This window comes from Ascaphus truei, chromosome 4 (assembly GCF_040206685.1).
Source record: "Ascaphus truei isolate aAscTru1 chromosome 4, aAscTru1.hap1, whole genome shotgun sequence".
In the NCBI taxonomy this organism is placed as follows: Eukaryota; Metazoa; Chordata; class Amphibia; order Anura; family Ascaphidae; genus Ascaphus; species Ascaphus truei.
In genome coordinates, this window is record NC_134486.1 from 363,757,469 (window position 1) to 363,784,933 (window position 27,465).

General features: G+C 40.6%; 1 protein-coding gene across 2 annotated transcripts in view; it reads left to right on the plus strand.

The window, feature by feature from the left end:
- Positions 1-27,465, plus strand: part of GRHL1 (grainyhead like transcription factor 1) — a 49,528-nt gene that overhangs the window by 11,611 nt on the left and 10,452 nt on the right. For both annotated transcript variants that reach the window (XM_075598346.1, XM_075598347.1), the window contains exons 5-12: positions 1,983-2,059; positions 4,556-4,712; positions 6,030-6,141; positions 9,771-9,865; positions 20,956-21,114; positions 24,988-25,039; positions 26,585-26,724; positions 27,353-27,390. In XM_075598346.1, coding sequence (XP_075454461.1) covers positions 1,983-2,059; positions 4,556-4,712; positions 6,030-6,141; positions 9,771-9,865; positions 20,956-21,114; positions 24,988-25,039; positions 26,585-26,724; positions 27,353-27,390 — 830 coding nt within the window. The remainder of the gene's footprint in view (positions 1-1,982; positions 2,060-4,555; positions 4,713-6,029; positions 6,142-9,770; positions 9,866-20,955; positions 21,115-24,987; positions 25,040-26,584; positions 26,725-27,352; positions 27,391-27,465) is intronic.

Here is a 27,465-nt window from a genome sequence, read left to right on the forward strand (position 1 = left end):
TTACTGGCTGACGTCTCTGGTTATTGTTAGTGGTTTTTTTTTTAGTTTTTTTTTTTTTATAAATTGGATCCAAGGTGAAAAGGGCCATCTATGTTCCCAGCCTTTTGAATTCAGATTTAACTCTTTCAGCAATACACTGAATTATACAATGTCACCTGCTCGATACTTTACTTTATTTAAGTCCAGTTCCCCCCCCCCCCCTAACAGGTTAGGTTTTCATGATATCTCTGCTTCAGCACGGGTGGCTTAATCAGTGGCTCTGTCTCCAACTGCACCACCAGTGCTGAAGCAGGGATATCCTGAAAACCTGACCTGTTGGAGGGGTGGGCAGTCCTTGAGACCTGGAGTTCAGCGCCCCTGCACTAATGCAAAGACCATTCCGCCCATGCTCATCCTGACATGCGTTCTTGCAGCCTTGAGGAAGTTAGATTTATTTGACTGTTGGTGTGCTTAACTCCTTCCCTACCTGACAGGTCTGCGAGTCGCTTTCCTTTTACTTTGATAGATGCTGTTTATTTCCCATGGTAACGTCAGGAGCAATATGGTTTTTGGAAAGTTTCTTGCAACCTTATTTTATTGTTTTTAAAATAAAGTTAAATGGCATAGCAGAAGCTTAGTTAGCATAGGTGTGCACCTCACTTACATACTGTACAAAGCAGAGCACCCTTACGTGAACCCCTCCCCCAAAATAATGGTTTTGCCTTTGTGACCCCTAATTTTGTATGGCATAGAAAAGAGGACTAAGATTGGGCGAATTGGGCCCTTAAACCATCCAGTTTAAAATAATAAGGGTTCTACATAGTAGAATGTATTAATTGGGATATTGGTGCAGGGAACCTGTCTTCTTTGTGTCTGTCACTTTTTCACTTCTTCCTTCCTTTTTTTTTTTTTTTTTTTAAATCGCTTTATGCCATTGGCGGGCAACAGGCGGCCTCTAACCCAGCAGCCCCCTTTCCCTTTCTCCTTAGTATAGAGGGAGCAGAAATGTTGCTGGTGTGGTTCGTAGCTGCACCCCGCTCCCTCAGCTGTGTGTGTGTGTGTGTGTGTGCACCAGTTTTCTGCATTGGCACGTAATGGCAAGTGCTGGATTCCCAATAGTAATCTAAAGGCATACATTACCCAAACCAAGGTTTAGAATAAATGAAGAAGCAGCACATGGCAGGTAAGTGAAAACAAGATTTATATAGCAAAAATCAAGACAGAAAACCACCGTTTCAGCCCCTCACGTCAGGATCTTTGCCATAGCACCCTGATGTAAGGGACCAAAACTTTGTTTTTCTCTTTAGATTTTTACTATATAAATCTTTTCTTCCCTTGCCTGCCATGTACTGCTTCTTTTATTGTAAAACTCTGTTTGGGTAATGTGTGTAGCAATTCTGCTCAAGGGCCACACGTAGTATATAATGTTGCTTACTCTTTATCTATCTTTATCTATCTATCTATCTATCTATCTATCTATCTATCTATCTATCTATCTATCTATCTATCTATCTATCTATCTATCTATCTATCTATCTATCTATCTATCTATCTATCTATCTATCTATCTATCTCCTTGCTATCACTCCCTGTTACCCATAGGTTAGGGAACGCTACGTCAACATAGAGAAAAGACGCTACTTTTTTATGCTTGATGCTATTGCTGCCCTGCCGTAAACTATGTATCCCAGGATCCTCTGTCGGAGAAGTGGTTCGCATAAAACAAATGGGGAGGAAAATGGCGTTGCATTAACAAGTGTTAAGTGACAGCGCAACCACACGTGTGCCTCTTGACAGAGTGCAACAGAAAAATAGTATCCACCAAGAGGTTTCTTGCTTGATGTTGGAAGTGGCTTTTGCCAGCACAGAGCAGGTAACATCAGCTTCTGCAGTTGTAGTGCCAAAGCAAACACAACCATTCCTGATCTCTGCAGTATTTGTTTTACATTTATCTTTTGTTCAGTTTCGTTTTTTTATGGCTTTCTTTTTTTCTTTTCTTCAAGGTTTTCTTTCCATCTGACCTCAACATACGAATGAACAGCATGAGCTCGGAAGACTATGTTTTTGATCCTGTTACCGGGTAATGGTTAAACTACAACTTCTTTATTCATTTTATTTGTTTTATTTATTTTTTTCCGAGCAAAAGATCTAGTTCCAGAAAAAATCAGCCCAACCTTTTTTTTTTCTTCTTCTTTTTTCTGGAACTATCTTAATCTGGACCGGAAACAGTCTATATCATGCTGCACCGACAAAGCGCTTGTCCTTTTTTTTTTTTTGTTCTGTAAAAGATCTAGTTCGGTTTCAACTTCTCGTGATATTAAAAGCAATTTCCTATGTTCTAAAAATTACCTCCATGGGCTTGTATACTGTATCTTAAAATGGTGCAATCTAGGGTACCCATGACCTGCTAGACTTGGATCCAATGCCATTAATTGTAATGTTTCATAACTTACTGTAATGTTCCTTCAAACATGATTTTATTTCATATAGGGCTTTTCTCCCAATGGGACTCGAAGCGCATCACAATTACAGTATAGTGCGTAGTTCCAAAGCACATAGGAATTTTTGTACAGACACAGTCCCTGCCCAGATGAGCTTACAATCTATGTTTTTGGTGCCTGAGACGCAGGGAGATGATGTGACTTGCCCAAGATCACAAGGAGCTGACACCGGGAATTGAATCAGGTTCCCCTGCTTCAAACTCTGTGTCATTGTTTGCAGAGTCAGTGGGCCTCATGCAGAGAGCAGCGCTATTTCAAATCTCGCCATTTTTTGGGGAAATTCGCGCAGAAAACTGCAGAAAATGGCGAGTTACGGAAAACGCGCCATTTTTTTTTTCTATTTCAAAATCTCGCCGCACGGCTGGCGAGAACCTACATCTCGCCAGTTTTAAAAATATCCTAATTCAGAGAGGCGCGAACGGCATCTAGCGGCTGTTCGCGCCAATAAAATGGCGCGATTTTCTACTATTTGCCTCGCCAAGAAAAGTTGGCAAGAAGATGGAGCTCGCCGCCTATAGGAAAGGGAAAAAAAAATGCGCAATTTTTTTTAAACACATTTCTGCAGCGCGTATCTCTCCAATTTAAACTCGCCACACGCATTCATGCTAAACATTGCAGAATTCGCACATTTCTGCATATGGAGAATAAAACTCTCCAAAAAAGCTACTTTTTATTAAACTCGCCAATTTTTAAATTCGCTGCTCTCTGCATGAGGCCCAGTGTCTTTACTGACTGAGCCACTACTGTACTTCTCTAGCACAACTGTGTGTCGCAAACAGAGATTTGTAGTAGCTGTTTTCGTCCCTTGTTTCGTGAAAAATGCAAAGTGAGGGATAAAAATCAGCCAGCAAGATCTTTTTAATGCACCAACAAATAATGATGTGTACATGACACCTGTCACTGCAACTAGTGGATGTTTGTTTGACCTTGTCTCAATGTGATTTATCCCTGAAATTAATTGACATTGTGACAATTCATGCCCTATTAAAAGAGGTTGCCCTAAAAATGATGCATAATCTTCTAATTTCCATGTCCAGTAATGATGCATTGTTTGTTTCCTGAGAATTTAACATCAATAACAAGTATTAAACATTGCAATTCACCAAGATACCTTTTTAGGGATCGTGAACCTTTTTATTTTTATTATTATTTAAGGACTGGCCATTTTTTAGGCTGTACCAACAGGTTGTGTGTGTTCAGTGGTGTTATTCTATATGTTCTGTTTCACAAGTTCCACTGGGTAGATGAATGGGGTGCCCTAATATGTACCCACTACAATCCTGCTTTAAAAGACTCTCTATGGTAGTGGAGGATAAACGAACATGACTGTGTTTAAAGCCCCAACAAGGTGCAGTTTTCACCACTCCCCTATGGAAGACTGAGAGTGGCCATCTTGCTGACGAGAGCCTCGCATTCCTCATGCTTTCCCACTTGGGGGCGTTCATGGACCAGTTTGCTTGTGTCTCTTCTAGAAGCCATCATTAGTGAATATAGTTGCATAGATATCAGGATCATGAAATATACTGGCAAGCACTAACATTATGGCCCATATTTAATAAGCAACGCTATTCTGGAAGACAACCTTTGAATGGGCCACAATGTGTCTTCTAGCTCCAGAAAAATGTGTTGTGGCCGAATCCGGCTGGGTAAATGTGGGTTCGGATTTTTTTTCTTTTAAAGTCCAAGTTCTATGCCCGGGATTCTCTAAGCTTCGATAAAGGGTATCCGAGTTCCATCCTGCACTAACGGCCATTGGCTTGAATGGCAGATAAAGTGGGATCCAGCTCTGATACCCCTTATCGAAGCTTAGTGAATCTGCCCCTATGTGCCTGTGTTCATTGTTTTTTAGTTTTTTGTCTTTGGGCCAGTCCCTTCCCAAAGCAACAGTTTAACTATACTTCCCTTTGAATATTTGAGTCATTAGACTTTATTATAGCTGAGCCAGACACTGTCTGCACCTTTCTATCACTTAACATACGGAGAGGCTAAGGACTGAAGGTGGATCAGGACATATATTTTGTAACATCGCCCAGTCACTGACTATGTACATATATCTTGTTTTTGTTTTAAACCAGGAATAACTTTGAATATACTCTTGAAGCGTCAAAATCCCTTCGACCAAAGCCTGGGGACAGCACCATGACTTACCTAAACAAGGGCCAGTTCTATCCCATTACACTGAAGGAAATTGGCAGCAATAAAGGAATTCACCACCCCATCAGCAAAGTCAGGGTGAGCTCTTTACAAGACGTTTAACATTTCGTGCAAATATCTTTCCAAGAAATTAGCTAACCATCTTGCATTTAACACAAATGTTTCCTTTCTACGTATTATTGATGAGCAAAATAATGTCCCATGTTTCTCCGTTTCCTTTTCTCAGATGGTTCAGTTGGGATGGGGGGGGATAGCTGGATGTTTGCAGAGTGCATCCGGTGGGATCTGATTTTGGGGGTTTCCTATATGTTAGAGCTGAATAATTAGGATGCCCTCTGCTGATGTTACACTAGAGTGTCATCTGCCACGTCATGGTCAAATTGTGATCATATTGGGGGGGGGGGAGGTTGAAGACAACAACTTCTTTTTTTCTTCCGATCTGTAACAAAGTTGTCTGCCTACTTGTTTCTAGATAACAAGAGACAGGGGTACCCAATGCTACATCCCATTGACAAAACATATATGGTAAAAAGTATGACGTAAAATACTTCAATAATAATAATAAATACTTGGTTATTTAGTTAACCCTTTGGCCAAAGCGTCATAAGCCTGCATACCAACGCCAAGGTATAACCACATTAATGAAGGTCCTACACTACACTGTGAACCCTTCCCTTTACCTCTGTAAGAGGGGAAGAACCATTATAGGTCCTGTTCCTGCAGCAAAATGAAAAGACCTCCCAAGTTAAAAAGGTGAAGGAGGAGGAGTGAGCTCTGGGGGGGATGTGCCACCAACCTCCAAACAACTGCTACCAGTCAGAAATTGTTTAACATACATGTTTCTAGAGCCTGACTATTCAAACCTGTCTAAAATGAGATCCAAAGTGCTTTGTGCAATTGTTTAACGAGTATACTGTAGAATATCTACAAATTACACACGCTACCTCTACCCTTTTTTATTTATTTATTTTAAATTTAAGATACTTTAACCCAGCGGTGCACAAACTTTCCCCGCTGCGCTGCCCTCCCCCCCCCCCCCCTCCTTACCTTGTCTTCGGCATCAAATGACACAGTGGGGTGACGCCACGTTGCCATGGCGACGTGTCGCCGAAGACGAGGTAAGGGACGTTGCAGAGGCCTCATGCGACCCCCTCCCCCCCTCCCCTCCCGGCATTTAATTTAAATGCCTTGAGGAAGAGCGCAGGGCCTTTGCAACCGCCGCGCCCCCCCCACCTGAAAAATCTTGTGCCCCCCACTTTGTGCACCCCTGCTTTAACCAATGCTACCCCTTACCCTAATATTGTTGTGTAGGAGCAGCATTTCTGACGCCTTCGCCAGTCCCGTTTTCCTTTCAGAGTTTTAATATCCTCTTCCCTTTTTTGCTTCTGGTTTTAGAGCGTGATTATGGTTGTATTTGCCGATGACAAAAGCCGAGAAGATCAGCTGCGGCACTGGAAGTACTGGCATTCCCGGCAGCACACGGCCAAGCAAAGATGCATCGACATAGGTAATTAGCGCTTTGGGAAATGCACGTGCTGCTTGTCTAGCAGTGCTGGGGAGGGCTATAAGAAATGAGTATGGCATTTTGCGGGCACAGCGCTGATTTCATTTTTAAAGGTGCAGTCCCACTTGGGACCAGCTTAGATTTATAACAGAAATATGTTTAATAAACCTTTTTTTTTTAAATCTAACAATTGCATATATTTTGTCATCTTAATCTAACAATTGCATATTTGTTTTTGTAATCTCAAATAAATTTAGCTTGGCACTGTGTAAAACCTGACGTAGGCGAGGGTTTTACTGTGACTTCAATGACATCAGGCTACCTGTTTTCTACCTCCTTCTTTAGTTCACACTTCCTGTCTACATCATTTGTAACCAGATATCCCCTTTACATACCCAGTATATATATTGCATTTCTGCCATACTCGAAGTACCCGGAAAGCGGTTCCAAGCTTGTAACATTTCAACTACTTGTTGCCCAATAAAAACTACCATGCCACCTACTCCCTCTCCCTCCTTTTGTTACTACATTGGAAATTTAGTAATAGTTGGCAGAGCTGCATTTGAATGGGCAGTAAGTTTTTAAAAATATATACATGTATATATTTTATGTAAATATTTAACAACCGACTTGGCTTCCTTTAAAAACAAAAACAAAACAAAAAAACAAACGTAACCATGCTAAAAGCAAAGATTTGGCTGATGTAGTTTGTGGAATTTATGCCGGATTTATTTTCTGTTTTTGTGTGTGGCCTCGGAGAGGGGGAACATTTTGTCTATCAAGTGTTCCCTCTGCCCTTCTCCAGCCCATCCTTACCAGAGAACCAATATAGGTGAGGGAGTGGTGGATAGTGAACATGGAGGGGAGCTTTGCCTGTACAATCTCTTGTTGAAAACTCTTGACATCGCACATGGGAACAGCCAGAAGGAAATGCAACCCCTCCCAAGTCTTGTCTCACCATGTCTACAAATAGAGATGTATGGATGTAGATAGATATCTATGTAGATATTGTTATATATTGTTGGATTTTGATTATATAAGGTGCAATCACTCACATTTAACTCCAATATGTCACTGTTATTAGTCCCCTTTGGTCCTAGGAGAGGCTGCCCCACTAAAGGTGTCAATCGCCTAAAAAAACAAAACAAACCTTTTACTATATGAAGGGAAATACCTCCTGGAAGGTGTTAATAAGGTGCTTGTTAATGCGGGCGTGCATGCAAATCTTCTGTGTATTGAGGTAGCTCCACAGAGGGATATCCTTGTGATGAAGCGTAACCACTCTCGTACTTCCCCATGGGGCGTGCGCTGCTGCTTCGCCTGCTTTTCTTGTTTCTTCTTCCTTTATCTGTGATAATTAACTTCTTTATTTATTTTTTTTCCAACCTGTAAACCTATTGTATTGTATGTCTTTATTTATATAGCGCCATAAATGTACATAGCGCTTCACAGTAGTAATACATGTGGTAATCATATAAATAACAGATAATATAAATAACAGATCATGGGAATAAGTGCTTCAGACATACTGTAAAAGTAACATTAAGGAAGGAGTCCCTGCTCCGAGGAGCTTACAATCTAATTGGTAGGTAGGGAGAACGTACAGAGACAGTAGGAGGGAATTCTAGTAAGTGCGTCTGCAGGGGGCCAAGCTTTATGTGTCATGTGTCCATGATTATCCAGTGCTATTCATATGCTTCTTTAAACAGATGTGTCTTAAGGTGGGTCTTAAAGGTGGATAGCGAGGGGGCTAGTTGGGTATTGAGGGGAAGGGCATTCCAGAGGTGCGGGGTAGTCAGTGAGAAAGGTTTAAGGCGGGAGAGGGCTTTAGATACAAAGGGGGTAGAAAGAAAACATCCTTGAGAAGAATGCAAGAGTCGGGATGGTGCATAGCGAGAAATTAGGGCTGAGACTATCTTTAGTCCCCAGAGAGGCCTGCAATGTATTAGCAGAGGAATGGGGTTATTAAGGAATTAAACCTATTAGTATATAGAAGCATCAAATGGAGCACTAATATTTTAGCAAATCTGTTGGTGTGAATATTTTAATGAGTCATTTGTTCAGCACCATTAGGGACAAGGAGTGGCTCAGTGAGTAAAGACACTGACTGGCACTGAGTTTGAGTCTGGTTCAATTCCCGATGTCGGCTCCTTGTGACCTTGGTCAAGTCACTTTATCTCCCTGTGCCTCAGGCACCAAAAAAACATAGATTGTAAGCTCCACGGGGCAGGGACCTGTGCCTGCAAAATGTCTCTGTAAAGCGCTACGTAAAAACTAGCAGCGCTATACAAGAACATGCTATTATTATTACTATTTTATTTTAAGTTTATATATCTCTCTGTCTTGTGTCCCTCTTTCCCCAGTGTCTCTCCCCCTCCATCTCTTGTGTGTGTGTGTGCCACTCTCTCCCACTCTCCTGTGTCTCTCTCCCTCCCCCTCCTCTCTTCTCTTCCCTCCCCCTCCTCTCTTCTCTTCCCTCCCCCTCCTCTCTTCTCTTCCCTCCCCCTCCTCTCTTCTCTCCCCCCCCTCCTCTCTTCTCTTCTCTTCCCTCCCCCTCCTCTTCTCTTCTCTTCCCTCCCCTCCTCTCTTCTTCTCCTCTTCTCTTCCCTCTCCCTCCTCTCTTCTTCTCCTCTTCTCTTCCCTCCCCCTCCTCTCTTCTTCTCCTCTTTTCTTCCCTCCCCCTCCTCTCTTCTTCTCCTCTTCTCTTCCCTCCCCCCTCCTCTCTTCTTCTCCTCTTCTCTTCACCCCCCCTCTTCCCTCCCCCTCCTCTCTTCTTCTCTTCTCTCCCCCTCCTCTCTTCTCTTCCCTCCCCCTCCTCTCTTCTCTTCTCTCCCCCTCCTCTCTTCTCTTCTCTTCCCTCCCCCTCCTCTCTTCTCTTCCCTCCCCCTCCTCTTCTCTTCCCTCCCCCTCCTCTTCTCTTCCATCCCCCTCCTCTCTTCTCTTCCCTCCCCCTCCTCTCTTCTTCTCTTCCCTCCCCCTCCTCTCTTCTCTTCTCTTCCCTCCCCCTCCTCTCTTCTCTTCCTCCCCTCCTCTCTTCTCTTCCCTCCCCCTCCTCTCTTCTCTTCCCTCCCCCTCCTCTCTTCTCTTCCCTCCCCCTCCTCTCTTCTCTTCTCTTCCCTCCCCCTCCTCTCTTCTCTTCTCTTCCCTCCCCCTCCTCTCTTCTCTTCTCTTCCCTCCCCCTCCTCTCTTCTCTTCTCTTCCCTCCCCCTCCTCTCTTCTCTTCTCTTCCCTCCCCCTCCTCTCTTCTCTTCTCTTCTCTTCCCTCCCCCCTCCTCTCTTCTCTTCTCTTCTCTTCCCTCCCCCCTCCTCTCTTCTCTTCTCTTCTCTTCCCTCCCCCTCCTCTCTTCTCTTCCCTCCCCCTCCTCTCTTCTCTTCTCTTCCCTCCCCCTCCTCTCTTCTCTTCTCTTCCCTCCCCCTCCTCTCTTCTCTTCTCTCATCTTTCCACTCCCCTCCTCTCTTCCCCCCTCCAAAATAAACCTGCATTCTAGCTCTAATGTAAGAGTGAAGTGCAAGAGGAACCATACAATTCATTACAGTAGGAGATGGTCAAACCATGAAGTGCCCCTCTCACTACGTCTGTGTGTATTGTTTTGCGTTATAAACGAAGTTCCTTTCTTGGTTGTGTTTTACAGCGGACTACAAAGAGAGCTTTAATACCATCAGTAACATTGAGGAGATTGCGTATAATGCCATTTCTTTCACCTGGGACTTAAATGATGAAGGAAAGGTATGGATTCAACCTAGTTTATTTTTTATTATTATTTTATTTTATTTACTTGTGCAATTAAAAGAGGGTGTGTTGCATTTATTATCAACCTACGTTGTAATTAACTGGTATGTTCTCCTCCATCAGTGTATAAATCTTCAGAAGAATTCTGATTATAGAGATGAACAACAACATATTTATTAGTATTACGATCTGCCATAACCTTGTGTTCAAAGTTTATTGCATGTTGGAGGTTTTGTTTGCTCACTGTGTGCAGGTCGTTTTTGAAAATCTCACCTTTGTGTGCGCTATAGCTACTGACAGTGATGTTAATGAAAAAGACCTTGGAACATAAGAACATAGTTAGTGGCACCTACTTTTCAAGTGAAAGGATGGTGATTTTGTGGAAGGGATTCCAAATAGCAGAAGGTAGTTACCTATTAGAAATCCCACATTTATCCTTCTAAACCAGTATAATGTAAACACAGTGAAGATAAATGCTGTCTTGCGAGCGTGGCTCCCCATTTTCTGTTCTTTGTTGCCTGTTGGTTTTCTGTCTCTTCTTGTTAATGTTTCCTATCATTTTTTTTAAAAGAACGGATGAGCGAATATGCGTTTCATTAGTTACATGCGCCCCCTCTGGCTCTTTGACACGCGACGGAGCTGTTTTAACTTATAGCGTATAACCCTTGACCCGCGCATGCGCAGTGAGTGCGTTTCACGGGATAGACTCATCATTGCGTCTCAGTTAACGCCTGACTACCTGGTTGCAATGGGAGGGTCCTGCATTTAGCATGTATATATACACACACACACACACACACACACACACACACACACACACACACACATTGTGTATATATAAATTTCGCTCTGATTTATTTTGTTCGCTCACTTTGCTATGCCAGCATAGCTTTGCTGTTCCATAAAGAAAAGCAAATACAAATAATACTTGTGAGCACGTTTGCATGTCTCAGGCAGGTCTGCAAACCTGCCTTCCTTCATCATAGCATACAATAATTCTGCTGCAGCCGGGGATTCTGGGTAATGACCTGTAAATGAGCACAAGGTGTGTCACCTTTTTTTGGCCTTTGGCCTATACGAAAAAGTCAAACCGAACGTCCCATTTTAACACTCCGTGTGCGAGTCTTCTCCTTTATGTTTTTGAAATAAGAGAATCCCATTTCCATCGGAGAATGATTAAGCAGTAAATACATTTCTGATTTGAGGACCTCCATTTTTAAAGGCCGACACACATTTTTGTTTTGTCAGTTTTATGCACGTGGGAAATATATGAAACGTTATTGAATTGCTCACATTTAATACTGATCTCTTGGGCACAGGGATTATCGCCGCCTCTGACCTGGCACTTTTTAAATAAACAATAAGGGAGAGGGGAATAGGGGATATACGCTCTCACATAAGCCTATGAGAAAAGGAGCAGTAAAAAAAAAAAAAAGCACGGTGCAATAGGGACATTGGATATGATACAAAGGTGATAAGAGAATAGGGTCCCTTAAAATGAACTCAATGTTTAAGTGATTGTGATATTGTCGGGAATTCAAATACTTTTAATAGTTAACATATTTTTATTCGGATTGGTATGAAGTTTTATGGCCATAATCAAGACTACAACACATATGTTTATAAACACATATAGTGCAGAATAAATGAGTATTTCAGTATTAGGTGATAACTTTAAAAAAAAAAAAAAATTTGGACTAACAATTTATGTCACAGGACAAGCTTTGGAGAGTTCTCGGGTTTGTGTCACTGGGATAGGGCCATCACTCGTATCATGGACCAAGATCTCAATCATACAACTGATGCAATGTATTCTGATGTGCTCAGATAAACACTGCCAGCTCTATCCGAATGAGCCAAGCCTTATTCATACGTTTCCAATCAGACACTTCTTAAGTTGTACTCATTTATCTGCTGTATATATCTATATGTGTTTATATATGTATGTGTTGTAATCTTGATTGGCCATAGACCTTCATACCGATCTGAACATTTAAAAAAAAAAAATGTTTTATTAAGTAACTATTAAAGTATTGTAATTACTGCCAATATCACAACCACTTTAACATTGAGTGCATTCTAAGGGACCCTATCCTCTTTTCACTTTTCTACTTTTTAAACGAAGCAAACAGAAGGAAATTGCACTATTTACAGCAACAATTTCTACCCGCCCCATTAAATATTCAGCTGAAAAACTGATCCCAAAATTATTCATTGACACAAACCTCTTGATATATAGGTGCAAATACATAATTAAATGTTTATAATGCCCATTTGCGACCTGTAATGCCTACTTCCCTTTTTGAAGCTCGAATGTGCCCTGAAAGTATAAAATTCAAGTCATTTTACCAACATTGACTGCAGCTTTAAGACCACGACAGTGCGCTCTGCGTATATATATTGTTAGCACAGCATCGTGACCTGGTTGTATGACAGTGTTTTTGCTGCATAAACTTTAATCAGAGAACGCTGAGACTGACCATAAAAGCACAATTTGTTGCCTGTTTATACCGTGCACACAGTCTTCTAACAATAGCGGCGCACTGCTGCATATGTATCTCAGCAGCAGAATGATAATAATAGCTACAAACCGGCAACAAATGTTGCTAAGACCCTGCACACTACCTTCTAGCGATAGCTGTGTACTGCTGCGTTTCTTACCTCAGCAGCAATATAATGTAATGTAAGACAACTCTAGATCTATGCTGGTATATAGGCTCTGCATACACATTGTAATAGAGAGTACCCTGTTTGCATTCAGCAAACTATGGAAATTGCATTATAATAACATCTTACTAGCTATGGTTGGTTTAAAATGTTTACTTGGCTATCTAACCAGGTGGTCTATATGCATGATACTCGGAGAAATGATTAAAATTGCTTCCATACGATTACCATTATAGTATATATTCTTAGAGGCATACTTTGTTTGGACACACCTGTGTTTTCTCTTTGGTGTTTAATACCATAGACCCCTAGTATGTGTTGTACCTACAAACAGGGCCGCCAACAGGAATCATGGGGCCCCCAACCCATAGTGCACCGGCCACGGAAAAAAATGTTTAGTGCACAACTTTTACCTAACTGTTGCCTTCTTATTGTAATACGGAGAAAAAAAACATTACAATGCAATCTGTTTATTTTAATATTTTCAACAAAAGACAAAGATATATATATATATATATATATATATATATATCCAATGTGACAAAAGGCCTGGGGGTATTCAGTATGGGACGTGTGTGGGGGGGTTAAGTATGGGCCTGGGAGGGGATAAGTATGGGCCTGGGAGGGGTTACTCTGTGGGTGACTGCCTGTGTGGGTGACTGCCTGCCTGCTTCCTTGCCTGCCAGATGCTTCATCCATTGTTTTTCCTTCCTCTGCCCCTGATCCCCACGGCTGCTGCCTGGGGCAGGAGGCTGGCGTGGGGGGAGCTGGGTTGGTAGGCTTGCCACGTCGCTTCCCCTCCGTCCCACGTTGGGAGTGGGGGGGGGGGGGGGGGGGCGGCCCACAGGCAGCAGGCCAGACACGCTGCTTTCCTGCGCATGCGCGTCGAGATCTCTGCGCATGCGCACGGATCGCTAGCTTTTTTTTTGTTTAAATGTGCACGCCCGCGCAGGATTTACAAACTAGATTTACCTTGGAATGCGAACATCTGCAGTCCTAAGCAATACATAAATTGCTGGTTCCGGATACATAGCGTTACTACCAGATTCTATTCAGATATTATACCCTCACTGGGGGAATATTGTGATATTGAATCGGCTACTATATTTTCCATATGTACTTTGAGTGCAAATTGTAGGGACCTTTTGTAAGCTCTTTTCCTTACATACAAGAGTTTTTTTTTGTGTGTGTCTCTCTATATCCCTCTGCACCTTTAGTTTTTCTCCAATCCTAGAGCGTCTTTGGGTTTGAGCGGGTAGACAACTTTTGACACATGCAGCGTTTGTCTGCTAATAAATAACTTGCACTAAATAGATTGCTCTAATAAACCGGTGCCTTGCCTTAGCAAGCGCTGGTAAACACCCTGCTCACGCATATACATATCTGCCTCATACAGGGGGAGGGAAAGTTTCACTGCACAGCAAAGGTTTCACATAGAAATCATTTGTCTGAGATCTAATAAAGAATACTTTTTATTTGAAGTTGGTTATGTACACAGCAGCTAAACGTACAGTTTCACTCCTCCATGCATGAAGATGACATCGAATGGGCCTGGCAGGAATCGCTGCTCACAATAGACCAGATAAAAGGACCTGTGGGATTCAGACTTGTAGGCCTGAAAAGGAGCCACCTTCCTTTCTCCCCCAGATGAATTGTTGCACTTGCTCTGCTGGCCGCAAAAGACTCACAATTGGTGATTGGCAGCTGATGTGAACGGACCTGCGCCTTGCTTTTTAAGGAGCTTTACAGGCTGAATGTCTGGGAGACTTCATAAGCAAACACAGTTTAGATTGTTGTTTGTTTTCCCATCATTTCAGTTAATGGGGGTGGGGGGGGAAGGAACACAAATGTATATACTATGGATCAAATATTGGTACAATGCCACCGGTTTCTGAGATTCTTCAGATCGGGAGCACCTGCTTTCAGTCTTGTGTTTCTCCCCTGTGTTGTACAGCGAGCAAAGCTTGTTGTGTGGGCTCGTTTTAACCCCTTTGTTGCTAGACTGTGTTGCAACACAGTGAGAGGCCATTTTTAAATCGACCCAAAACAAGGGTAAACTGCACCTTTTACCGATGCAAACTTTGATTCGCTTCGTTATCTCGTTGATTTAGATTAAATCTGCTTTATTTTAGTTTCTATTCTGAAAATAGATGATGGAATTTTAAAAAAAAAAAATTTTTATTGGTACTTTTAAGAATCGCCTCAATTTTTAATGAATTTTCTGAGGATTGCTCTGTAGCTTCACTTTGATCACTGCAACTTGGAAATTGCTGCGGCATCCTATGCTTGCTTAGTTACGAACCTGTAACTTGCTCTCAAAGAAGCAGTAAGCTATTCAGGCTAACCAAGACTAAAGTTTTAAGTCCTCTTCAGAAAGATAATAGCACAGAAGTCAGCCTACAGTACAAGGATATGTACAGTAATCAGTGATGTTTCGAATTCTGGACCAAAAGCCCTGATTTTTTTTTTGACTTGCGTGGGACTTTATTGAAGTTTTCGAGACTGCCTATGCCAAGTTTCTGTGAGATGGTCACCAAATAATTTGAGACTCCATAGAAAATCAACAAGAGATGACCTGTCTATAAAACCTCACGAAACAAATGCTAGGGAAGGTCTCGCATGATCCCTTAATCGCAACTCCTTGTGCGTTGCTATCGGAAATCTGGGTGACCTGTTTAGTGACACTTCTTGGTAAATGGTTTCGAGAGGCGTTTAGAAAAATGAGCAACGGAAGAAATAAAAGCAGTAATAACCTTGGCACGTACACATCCAAAACATATTCCAGGGGTTTTTCGGTCTCCTTAACCCCTTTTGCCGTCGGAGGAGCTGGCAACACTGCATTTCTGGCACCTCACCTCTTCTTGCAGAGCAGGAGTTAACGTTTGTTTATTTATGCATAGGTTTATCACCAGCTACTTATTGCTTCATGTTCACATTGTTGGCTTGATACTGTGGCTCTGAATATATATTTAAAGTGATGCCGCAATGATGAAACACCCCAATTTTAAAATAAGGCGTTGCCTGTTTTTGTTGCATGAAAGGGGTAGGTATGCAGTTCACATTTAGAAATGGGATGGGAGGGGCACGGTGTCAACATGTGTGTCGGCATGCACAGGGGAAGGGCGGGAGAATACGCGAGAAGCCGTCGAACCGGTAACACGTGTTCCATGGATGTGTCACCCATTGTCCATATCTGTTTAATAGCAAATCCATGCGTGGTTTAAGACCTAGAAAGTGTATGGTGCTTTATAAGTCTGGTTATGTATTGGTACTTTCTGCTTTAATGTGAAGAAACTTTCTGTTTTTAATGCCACGTTTTTTAAAGGAAGGGTATGAAATGGTCACAAGTGAGCTGGCTTTTCTAACCCCTCTGTTTACGTAGGTGCCTGCAAAAAAAGGTCATTTAAAAAAAATGCAATACTTCCTATTTTGAGTGTTTTTAAGGTAAACAGTTGAGTATTTGCCTCTTTAACAAAAAAGAAAAAAAATATGTTGCTATTGGATCAAAGAAACACTGTGTGTGTGTGTGTGTGTGTGTCTCTCATTTTACGTTACCATTGATACACGTGATTAATGTTGTTTGTTTTTTTGCCTTCCATTCACGTGAATGAAATGTGACCTCTTTCTTCCTTGTTGCTGTATGTCCGTGGAATACATCTCCCTCATTCTATATTTTGCACAAAGCCCATCTAGAATTCTGCAGAAACTGCCCTGAAGTCAAATGATGAACTTACTATTTTTTTTTTCTACAGTAGATGCCGATTCCCGGTAACTCCTTTTTGTTAACTTATTGAGTGCCAGTTTTCCATTTGACACTCGATGCAAACTAGAGAGAAAAGCCATCAGCAGATGGATAATATTCAGACTTGTCAATCACATTCACAAATTTCACTTATTGAGCCAGTCTCGTGTTTTTTCCTTTTCTTCCTATAACCGAACGGTTCCCATGACTTTGCAGTCAGTACTTTTCCATTTGAATGTCCTTGTTTTTTGGGCCAGAAAACCAAAATCTCACTTCTATCCTAAGAAGTTGAAATCTACAAGTCCTAACTATAATATTGAGTATAAGGACTATAAAATGTTAGATCACAAGCAATCTGTGGTCATTTTGTAGGGAGTAAAAAGTGCTGGAGACCCCAAGCAAAACTACCATGAATAATTCCACTTTAAATAAAGAATTGTGTTAGAAAAAGCATTTATCACAGTTCGTTTTCCAGCCTCATTCCTAACAATTTTATTATAACTACATGGGATTTCTTGTAGACTTCTAAAAAAAAAAAAAGGCTACTGTTACTCGGCTCCCATAAATTCCCCCCAAAATAACTCTGCAAGTAAGTGATGGGAGGGAAAGGTTGCACAATATCAGTCCTTTCATATTCTAGGTAGGTATATTTTGTTTTTGTTACATTGGCGCTTTAAGCCGATTTTTAATGAACCCGCTGAAGGAAATAAATCTGTTTCAATACAAAATACAAGAATGAGGAACTGTTCTTTTCTTTTTGTGGCACATTGAAGAAGGAATCTTGCTAAACGAGCTGAAGATGCTTTGAGGCTTGTTATTTTAGGGCTGGGCCTAAGCAGGCCAATGGCTGGTTACCTGTAAATGTCACTTCCAGACAGCCCCGTAACCGGTCTTTCTACTTCTTGAAAGCAAAACAAAAATCTTCAGATTTTGAGTTACTGCTGATTTTATTTGCCGCATAAATGACATCTGTTATTGGCTTAACGTAGGACTTCCACCAAACATGGCTACCGTTACGGACGGAACCTACTTTGAGTGAGAGAGGGTCATATTTACGTAGGAGGAGTCTTCCATAAGATGACTTTCGGCACAAAAGACGCCTTGCAGCCAATTTCGATTGCATGAGTGGTAAGGTGTCTTTGGCACCAGAAGCTGTCTTACAGTAGAGGACAGCTTGGGGACTATGGGTCCGAATGTGCTCTATCACTTTAGATAGGTCAGTTGATTCACTTTGGAAAGCAATCAAGTAGTCTTATTGTGCGTCTTGGAACAAGATGTTCCACGGGGTGGGGTGTTATGCAACACAGAGCAACTTTATGTTGTCACTAGTAGGAGAGCTTTAGTATCTACTAAACAGTGCGATGACGTAAGACACCTTGCAGCCCAATCACTTGAATGGCTCTTCTTATGCTGCAGAGTATCTTCTGGCACGGCACGGCTTAATAAATATGACCCGTAATGCTGAAGAAGCCCATCGTGTAGATTTCCAGCGTTTACACGAGAAACAATACTTTGTGTCCCATTCAAAACGAAGGACTTCAAATGTCATTCAACATCACTTTTTTCTCCTAAAGGTGGAGAGGTGTGTGAGTAGAGGTAGTATGGTAGGGGAGAGCAGGGGGCTATAGTGGGAGTTGTCCAAGCTGCACTATACAAGATTAGCAGCTTGAACACCTCTATCACTGACCAGGGTCACAAGACGATACGTTTTGTAGTAGATGAGACCATCTTCAGAAAAACATTTCCTCCAGTGGCTTCCAGGTTCCAGAAAAGCTGGATCAGGTGTGTCCAGCTCCAGTCTTTAAGAGCTACCAACACATCAGGTTTTCAGGATATCCCTGCTTCAGCACAGGTGGCACAGTCAAAGATGGAGCCACTCATTGAGCCACCTGTGCTGAAGCAGGGATATCCTAAAAACCTGACGTGTTGGTAGCTCTTGAGGACTAGAGTTGGCCGCCCCTGAGCTAGATGGGTAAAAATGAGTATACATGTATTTTAATCTCTAATTGTAAATAACTTCACGATTCAGAGGACATTCCTTGAAGGAGAAAATTAGTCTTGGCTATATTTCATATTTCGTGTTGATAGTGCTGTAGTTTTTTTTCACATTTTTAAATGGTAAACTTCATGTGTAAATGTTTTCTAGTGATTGACCACTAGGTGGCATCCTAATACTTTTTGAACTCTACAAGCTCTACCACTTGAAAGTGTGACAGCTTCCTGCAGTAGATCTGTATAAAGTATCTACTGCACTCAGCAAAGCACCCCGAATATATCATCATTATGCAGGAATGTCCAATACATTTGCTATATAAATAGGGCATGACTTGGGTGCTCGGTGCTGCGCTCCTTACGGTTGGTCTCCGCTGACTCTTGTAGATTTTTAAAGGCACTAGAAAGATGGAGGATCACACAACCATTTCTATGGTGTATTAATATAACAAAATTAATCAAACACTAGCAGATGTCCCCTCACATATTGAAGTGCTTTCCGCTTCAGCACGAAGTTAGACTGCATGCAGAGGTAGGTAGGTAACTTGGAGCGGGCTGGTGCTGGTGACCATCCGGTTTGGGCCTCATATGGTTCTCCCTCGCTACTATGTCGTCTGTGAGTGCGAGTACTCGCCAGCATCCGCCCTCCAATTCCGAACTGGAGGTCACATGTCCGAGCTACCACAGGACGCTAAAATACAAATCTTTTATGTATATTTGTAGTGGATGTTTCCTATGGTCAACAGTCAGATATATTATTATTTTTTGCGCTCCCTCTTGAGAGTATTTGCAATGTCAAAGAGTTGATTAGTAGAAATAATAATTTTGGTATAGTTGATTAAATTTAGTGGTTAGACAGAGCATGAACGTGTAACATCTTATGGTGTTTTTTTTTTTTTATTTATTCCTATTATTCGGTTCTGTAGTATTGGATAAGTGTTGGTTGTTTGTTGTTGTGTTTTTTTGTTTCTGTTTTTTTTTATTCAACTCTGAATGCCATTTTTAAATAAGTTTTAAAGCATGGTTTGATTTCTATAGCAGGTTCAGCCCACCTCCAAGCAGGGCAAGATACTGTATTTGCAACACTTTCCTGTTTAGAATTATTTGTTGCAAATGTTCCCAGCAGTTTTAGCTGCAAACTGTAACAATAGATAATGTTCTGTAGTAATATAAGGATACATTGTAGCTGCTGAGTTACACTGACTGAAGGATTGAAACTGAAAGGTGGTCATTATGTTGGGCACACAATCAGGATTTTGACAGATTTATAACAGAAGCATCAAACGATTGTCAGCTTAGGTAAGAATGTAGAATTATACATTGTCACAAGCTTTACATACACAAATATGGAAAAAAGAAGAGTTGGAAAGTAGTATTGCTGCTTTTAATAGAATCAATGAAATTATCTACGTTCACATTGGTCCAGTGTTGAGCTGTAATAAATGCAAATGTATCCTTAAACAACAATATTGTGATGCAGTTTCTGTATTATTAAATTAAGAAAGAAAAGACAGACCATGCGCTCTTGGAACAATAATGATTTATATACAAAATAATATATAGAAATAAAACAGTCATCATGTGTATGTATATATAAATCTGTCTTGAGATTAATTTCTACACCTAAAAATGTGATGTCAGTCTGGAATAATAAATGTAGTAAAAGAATTAAATCTTAAAAGGTACTGATAATAAAAATGTATAAGAACACCATAAGATTACCGATGTTCTATAAAAGGTGTGAAAGAAACCCTGGTAGTGTAAAGTCACGTACATGGGACTTCCAGTTTGGTGCAAGTACTCGGTAGTGGAGGGTGGACAGAACCATCTGAGGTCGCTACCAGACGGTCACGAGCCCAGTCTGCGACCAGCTTTCCTTCCTCGTAATGCTGTCTAACGTTGTGCTTTAGTGGAAAGCACTTGAATATGAGAGAGGGGACATCTGCTTGTTTGTTTTTTGATTATTTTTGTTTATGTTAATAAAGGTAATCAGAGTGTTGCCCACCATACAAGTGTTTGTTTTTGTGGGCTTCATTCATTACTCTGTTTTGTGATTGGGCGGTCAGCGCATAATAAATATAGCGGCAGCTTTGAAGCAAAGTAACCAAACACCTGTTCCTTTTAAAGATAATTAAAAAGAAAACCCCAGCACCAATTTTACCAGAAACTTACTCACAAATGGAAGGTATTATAATCCATTAAGTCTCTTAAGTTCCTTCAGCTGTTATGGTACGAGGATGGATAATACCAAATTGTAGTGCCTTTTAACTTGAAACCAAAATAATATGTTTAAAGACTAGGCGTGTGCTGGAGGATTATATATTTAGTGGCACAGATGCTGATCTCTAATGTTGGTGGGAGTTGGTCCGCGACTCTGCAAGCGGCATCTTCATACCTAGAGCAAGTCATTGTCTGGGCACTACAAATTATTTAAATGTACAAAATCCAGCTGTACGAAATGAGGCTCTAGTAACGTGTGTGTGTGTGTGTGTGTGTGTGTGTGTGTGTGTGTGTGTGTGTGTGTGTGTGTGTGTGTGTGCTATACACAGCAGAATGTTCAAGTGTAGATTTTTATTTATGAAGCAAACACAAAATACTGTTATAATGGATTTTTTTTTACACTCTACGACTAGTTTGAATCACGATATGAATAAAGGCATTGACTGTTTCCCTTTCACTTTATCAGGTATTCATATCTGTGAACTGCCTGAGCACAGACTTTTCTTCCCAGAAAGGAGTGAAGGGGCTGCCACTGAACATTCAGATTGATACGTACAGCTACAACAACCGAAGTAACAAGCCTGTCCATAGGGCCTGTTGCCAGATCAAAGTCTTCTGTGACAAGGTAGGTTCCAGAATGAGCAGCACGGAGGAAAACTGTGGCATATTTCTGGGTGTTAAAGCGGAAGTATTAAGCTGGGGCACCAATGGAAATGAGACATACTTTTCAACTAAATGTAAAATGTGTTTTCCAGCCTGTTTTGCACTACCTATCCCTAAAAATGAGTATTCTTGCTTTTCTAAATATGAAGAGCTGGACTACAACCCCCAGAATGCTACAGGGTCATGGTGTAAAAACCAGGACTGACTTTAACTGTCCAGAAAAGATAGAACTATCTTAAACAGGGATCTAAGAGACGAGGAGACCAGACAAGACCATTGACCGCCACCATAGCACCGGGTGACGGTGTCATGAGAGCAGACGTTGGGTAAACGCAGGTGACTTAACAGGAGTAAAGTGTTTATGTTATTTGGTTGGCAATATTCAACAAGTTTGTTCTTCACAAAATTATGTTAATAATACAAATAATAAACAGACGGGAAACTTACGTGTTATTTTGCTTCTGTAATTACACGTGTATTGTTAATAAGCGTGCTTCTCCATGTAAAACTGAAATGTATAACATGTACATGATGATTGTAAGTTCTCTAATAAAAAAATGGGGGGGGAAAGGTAGAAGTAGCTGATTTTTATATTGAAATAATTTGGTGTAAACATGGGAGAGAAAGTTTACACTTTCTAAAATGAAATTACTCATTTGTTGCATTAAAGGTTTTTTTTATTATTATAATTTTTTTTTTTAAATAAGGGTGTTTGTAGTTTTCCAGGCAGTAAATTTTTTTTATTAATAATAATAATAATAATTAAAAAAAAAAAAAAAAAAACCCTTTTTTTTTTTTAATGTTAAAAAGTGCAGCTTTTTTGCAAGTTGAGCCGGTATGAATTTGTTGTTCAATGACTGTTGTAGGCAGCTTCAGCATTAATGATAAAAAAAAAAAAAAAAAGTTGAGACTTTTAATATTACAGCTGAAATGCAGACCTTTACTCCGTACGCTTGAAAGAGCTGTGGGTTTCACTGGGATATCTAATTATAGATAGTTTGTGTCCATTGACCAACAGAAATGCTGTGTCATGTTATGAGGACATTCTGCTACCTCAGCTAACCTGAATGTGCCAAACATGTTTGTACAGTGACCTTAGACTGAAAGAGGATGCTGAGTGCATCGGGTAAAGTATTTACAGTCCTAGGAACAGTCCTTCCTATTTTGTTGATGCACTGACAGGCAAAGGAAATGATCCCAGTGACACCGCAGCAAATATAGGCTGAATATATGTAAATACAGCTCAACCCCCTTATAACGCTGTGCTTGGGGTCCAAAGAATCACATCGCGATATAAGCGGATCGCGTTCTAAATAATGTACAATTGTATGCATTGTACAATAAAGTATTTAAGACACCAATAATCGTGTTGTAAAGTATTCATAAATACGAAAATTGGGAGCCACGCTTGCACCGCGTTAAAAGCGGATCCGCGTTGTAACGGATCGCGTTATAACGGGGTTGAGCTATACAGTATGTACAAAAAGAAAGCAGTTCCCAGCAGTCAATAATAAAACTTATTGAGTACTGGGAACTTCTTTCTTTTTCACATTTTATGGGGAGAAAATAGGGTTCCTCCTTGTTCCCTTGCACCTACAAAAGATTTTTTTATTTTGATTTGCTAATTTATGTGCTGTCTACTCTACATTATATACTGTGTAAATATGTACGATTGCTAGAAACCAAGATCAATAGAAGGCGGTTTTCATGGTTTACTTTCCCCAAACATCTTCTAAATCATCCCTTTTTCCGCTCATGGTGATTGCAATGCATGCTTCTGCTATATGGTGCAAGACCCTACAGCACAGCAAAGGGATAAACTGTGTATATGACTCACAATGCTTGCTTTGGGGGCTGTTGAATACTCCTGTGTTACGTTCTGCTTAACCCCAGACAGGAAGCCAACACGACGGCAGCTAGAGCAGCAGTATGAAATCGGCTTTGTGATTGTAATTCTGCTGACGTCTGTCTTGCGTCTCCGGGAGATACGCATGTGTGGATAGCTAAATGCAGTAGATTTAAATTCTCACAAATGGCACTAGAAAGTGGGTGTCCAATGCTGATAATTTTTCCAGCCTGTCATTTGGAATTCGATGTGTGTGTGTGTGTGTGTGTGTGTGTGTGTGTGTGTGTGTGTACACACGGAATCCAGATGTTATGTAAATATCTTTTGGAACAGACATAGTTTGACTCTTGGACTAAAATGATGAGCCCTATGCTGATAATAGTCACTACATTCTTTTTGGAATGTGGTCCGTTTCATAAACCAATCACTTTACATACATTGGTAGACCAATATTATATTAATCCTTTAATCTCCATTTTATAATGACTCCCGACTGCCCAACCTTAATATCAATATCTAAAAATGGTAGTACATACCTGGAGGTGTATAAGGGAAATGAGACATGCTTATAACAAAATATGGATTCCAGATGGGGTCAAACAAAGTGTTCCCTATATTGTTGCACTCACACAGTAGTACTAATGATAATATGGAAGGTGGTTGCAAGTGATCACTTGCCCATATCCATATTGATCCATATTTTGTTATAAACATGTCCTTTAATCTCCACACAATATGTGGATGTGTCACTTGGTGGGCATTAATTACAGTTTAATGTTTTTTTGGGGGAATTGAAATAGTCCGTTTCCAAGTTGGCTATTTTATCCGAGAGTAAAAAAACCTGAACAACCTTCTTTTAAAAGATAAATGTGTATTTCTATATTGTGCTTAAAAAATGATCAATCTGATGTTGATTTTACATTCTTACAAAGGCTGTTGAAGACAGATGAATGTTAGGGTTTCTTGGCTTATTTGTACTGATTTTGTATAAATTTGAATGACAAATCCTTAGCTCTGTTTTATGGTCTACTCAGTAGTACAGCTCAACCCCGTTATAGCGTGATCTGCTACAACGCGGATCCGCATATAACGTGGTCTGAGCGTGGCTCCCGATTTAAAAACATCTCTAAGTGTTTTTTTTTTTTTAACAAATAGGTTATAATTTATAAATTAGTATTTTTTATAATAATTTATAAAAATAAAAATAATTTATAAATTATACATTATAATTAAAATAATAATTTTACCATACCATGCAGGTATCGAACCCATGCTTCATACACTAGTAGTGATTCTCTACCCCCTACATCATAGGATTTGTGTGATGTCATTTACTCTATTATCAAACTCAACTTATACTGCACAGTACTGAGCAGTAGAAAATAAGTTAGATAATATAGTCAAATCGCAACGTTCGCGATTCTGGTTATAACGCGGTCTCATTATGTGGACACTCAGCCAGCACCGCGTTATAACGGGGTTCAGCTGTAGTTGGTGGTCTAGTGGTTAAGTTTTTGATCTTGAATACCAAAACGTGTTGGTTCAGTACATGCCTGCAACCCTTCTATAATGTGATCGATCATGAAAATACATGTCCATATTTTTTTTTTTTTTTTTTTTTGGTAAAATGTCTTGGTTTGTCCATTTGATACCAGAAGACCTGCCGCCATTCCACGGGGATCACTCTGGGTAGCGATCTCGTGGTCGCAGGCAGGAATCCAATGATGCAATGGAAATGTTGCCCCTTTGACTTCCATTCCACTCATCAGAGCAGTGCACGTGCTCTCCCCTTGAACGATGAGCAAAAATTGACATCATAAGGGCCCCTAGACTGTTGACCCATATGATGTTCCCAGACGGCCACAAGGGTTAAAAACAAATCTCTTAAAGATTTACAGTCATACATGAAACGGTTTGTTTTTCTGTACCTTTTTTATATGTTTTTTTTTTTTCTTCTCACATGCATTTTATATTTATAAATTGTTACAGGGGGCAGAGCGTAAAATAAGGGATGAAGAACGCAAGCAGAGCAAGAGAAAAGGCAAGTATACTGACCCCAGCTCTCTGATTTGATTTAATACTTTTCAGTTAAAAAAAAAAATGATTCAAGCATCAGAAATCCTCTCACTTACAGGATATGTGTATGTCTAGTGCATTGTTTGTGTGTGGATTCACACTGACGCATACAGAAGCCAAATTGGCAGTAACAAAAGCCTGTAAACTGGCTGAAGAATTGGTTTGGCTTCTGCTGGACATTGTTTGGTTGACGCTATTTTCACCCACTCGGTGTTGGTGTTTTCCTTAAGGCCTCCACACAGTCTCAAAATGCAGAGCCCAGATGCTTAATGCAGCAGATTAAAGCTTCAGGGTAACCCCTGGACAGGGGAACAAACTAAACCTCACATACCTATGTGTACCTACAGATGTAGCAAAGCTTACTGTATTTGGGGCCGCGGTCTTGTGACTACAGCAGTGATTGCACCAAGGGATCAGCGCTGCATTTAGAAGCATGGACTTCCACATCTCCATTGCGGCAGACACTCTCCCCAGTGCTGCAGACCTTTGCTTGTTCGTCCACTATGCCGGGGACAGTTAATCTTACTACATCTGTACATATACAATTTTCAGACTAGGTCAGGCTTTACAAGGTGGAAAAATCAGTGGTGTGTGTGCCCAGCCTAGAAATTTTGCAAAGCAAGTATAAACCAACCTCACACTGATGATACCCATCAAGGTTGAAACATGTCTGTGAGTGGTTTGACTTGCTTTGCTAGTCCCATGCTGTGTTTAAAAGCTGTGTGAACGGTGATGCATCAGCTTAAATGGGCTCCTTGTGTATGGTGATATTCCAGGCAAAAGGTGACACATTGTGTGCTCATTTGCATGTCATTTACCAGAATCCCTTGCTGCAGTGGGAGCACTGTATGCTAGGTGATAATGGTTGATAGGCAGGTGTGCAGACCTGTCTGAGACATGTGAAGGTGCTCACAAGTGATATTCTTTAGTGTGTGTGTGTGTATACACTTATATTGTACAAAGTGCATATGCTGCTTTCAACGCTTCAAAGGTAAGCACAATAGTACCAATAATATACTTTGCATCACTGTGCAGCTTCCAATTGGGTCGAGGTGATCTTCAGGTTGTAAAAAAAACTTTTGAAAAAAATGTGTATAAAACAAAAAGCTCCACGTGTATTTTTTTTGTGGAGCTGATGTAAAAATAAAAATGAGTATAATCCCCTTCGTACTCCCCTTTTTTTTTTTTTTTTGCTACGGAGAACGACTAAAATAAAAACCCATTTTATCAGTAATCTGTAAATGAAGAAAAATAATTTTAAAAGAAATGATACAGGCTTTTAAAGGAGCAATCCAAGGACTGAAGCAAGGGGTTCCGGAGCTGAAATTAATGGAGTTTAGCCCCGGAGACCCTCTGCTTCAATCCTGGGTAGAAAAAATCAATACAATTCTTGGATTGCCACTTTACTTTATCAACAGGCTCACACTTCAAAACCGGTATGAATCTGACTTTGGATGTAATAAAACTTGGCTGCCCATTAACTAGAACCTTCCGTCCTTGTGTTCTGCAGTTGCTGATGTTAAAGGACCTCTGCTCCCATCCCACAAGAGAACAGACATCACCATCTTTAAGCCCATGCAAGACCATGACACCCAGCCTGTCCTGTTTATCCCAGATGTGCATTTTGCTAATCTCCAGCGGACCGCACATGTAAGCACCATTATATCATTAGTGAGGAGGTGTAATCCTAAACTCACACAGCCAACATCAGAAATACCACAGCAAGGATTAGCTTTTCGTGTGTGTGTGTGTGTGTGTGTGTGTTTGTTTGTATATATGGTATAGTTATAGTCCTGGGTGAATAAACTCTCCTCGTGATGTCATCTATTGAGGTGCACGACAAAACAGTGTATATGATGTGGAAAAAAGTCAGCCCTCCGACTTGCAAAACGTTATAGAAATTTATTACAAAGAATAAAAATTGCTGTTTCGGAACCATAACCATTTTTAAGCATTTTTCTTGAGTCCAGTGTTCATATAGTTACTTAGGTTTCCGTTTTTTTCTATATTATATTTTGTATCGAGCATAGAAGCTGCCTCATATGGCCCTTATTAAATGAGTGTAGCCATTTTTCTGATCTGTTTTATGTATATTTTACATGTGGTTATATGTAACACTTAGTAATGAAAAAAGTAATGTTTAGTTCAGAAAATAAGACCTTTTATAAACTGGCGATCCTAATTACAACTTGTTTCTCTCTTTTAATCCCTGTGTGTAGTTTAATAGTATTACTTGCAATGTACTTGTAAGATGTGTGATATTTGTTTATTTTACAAGGTACTTCCCATTGTATCGGAGGAGATGGAAGGTGAAAGGTAAGAATCTGTTTTTAATTTCCGCGATCAGAATGTAGCTAAATGAATCCTACGGCGCACACAATTGAGGATAAG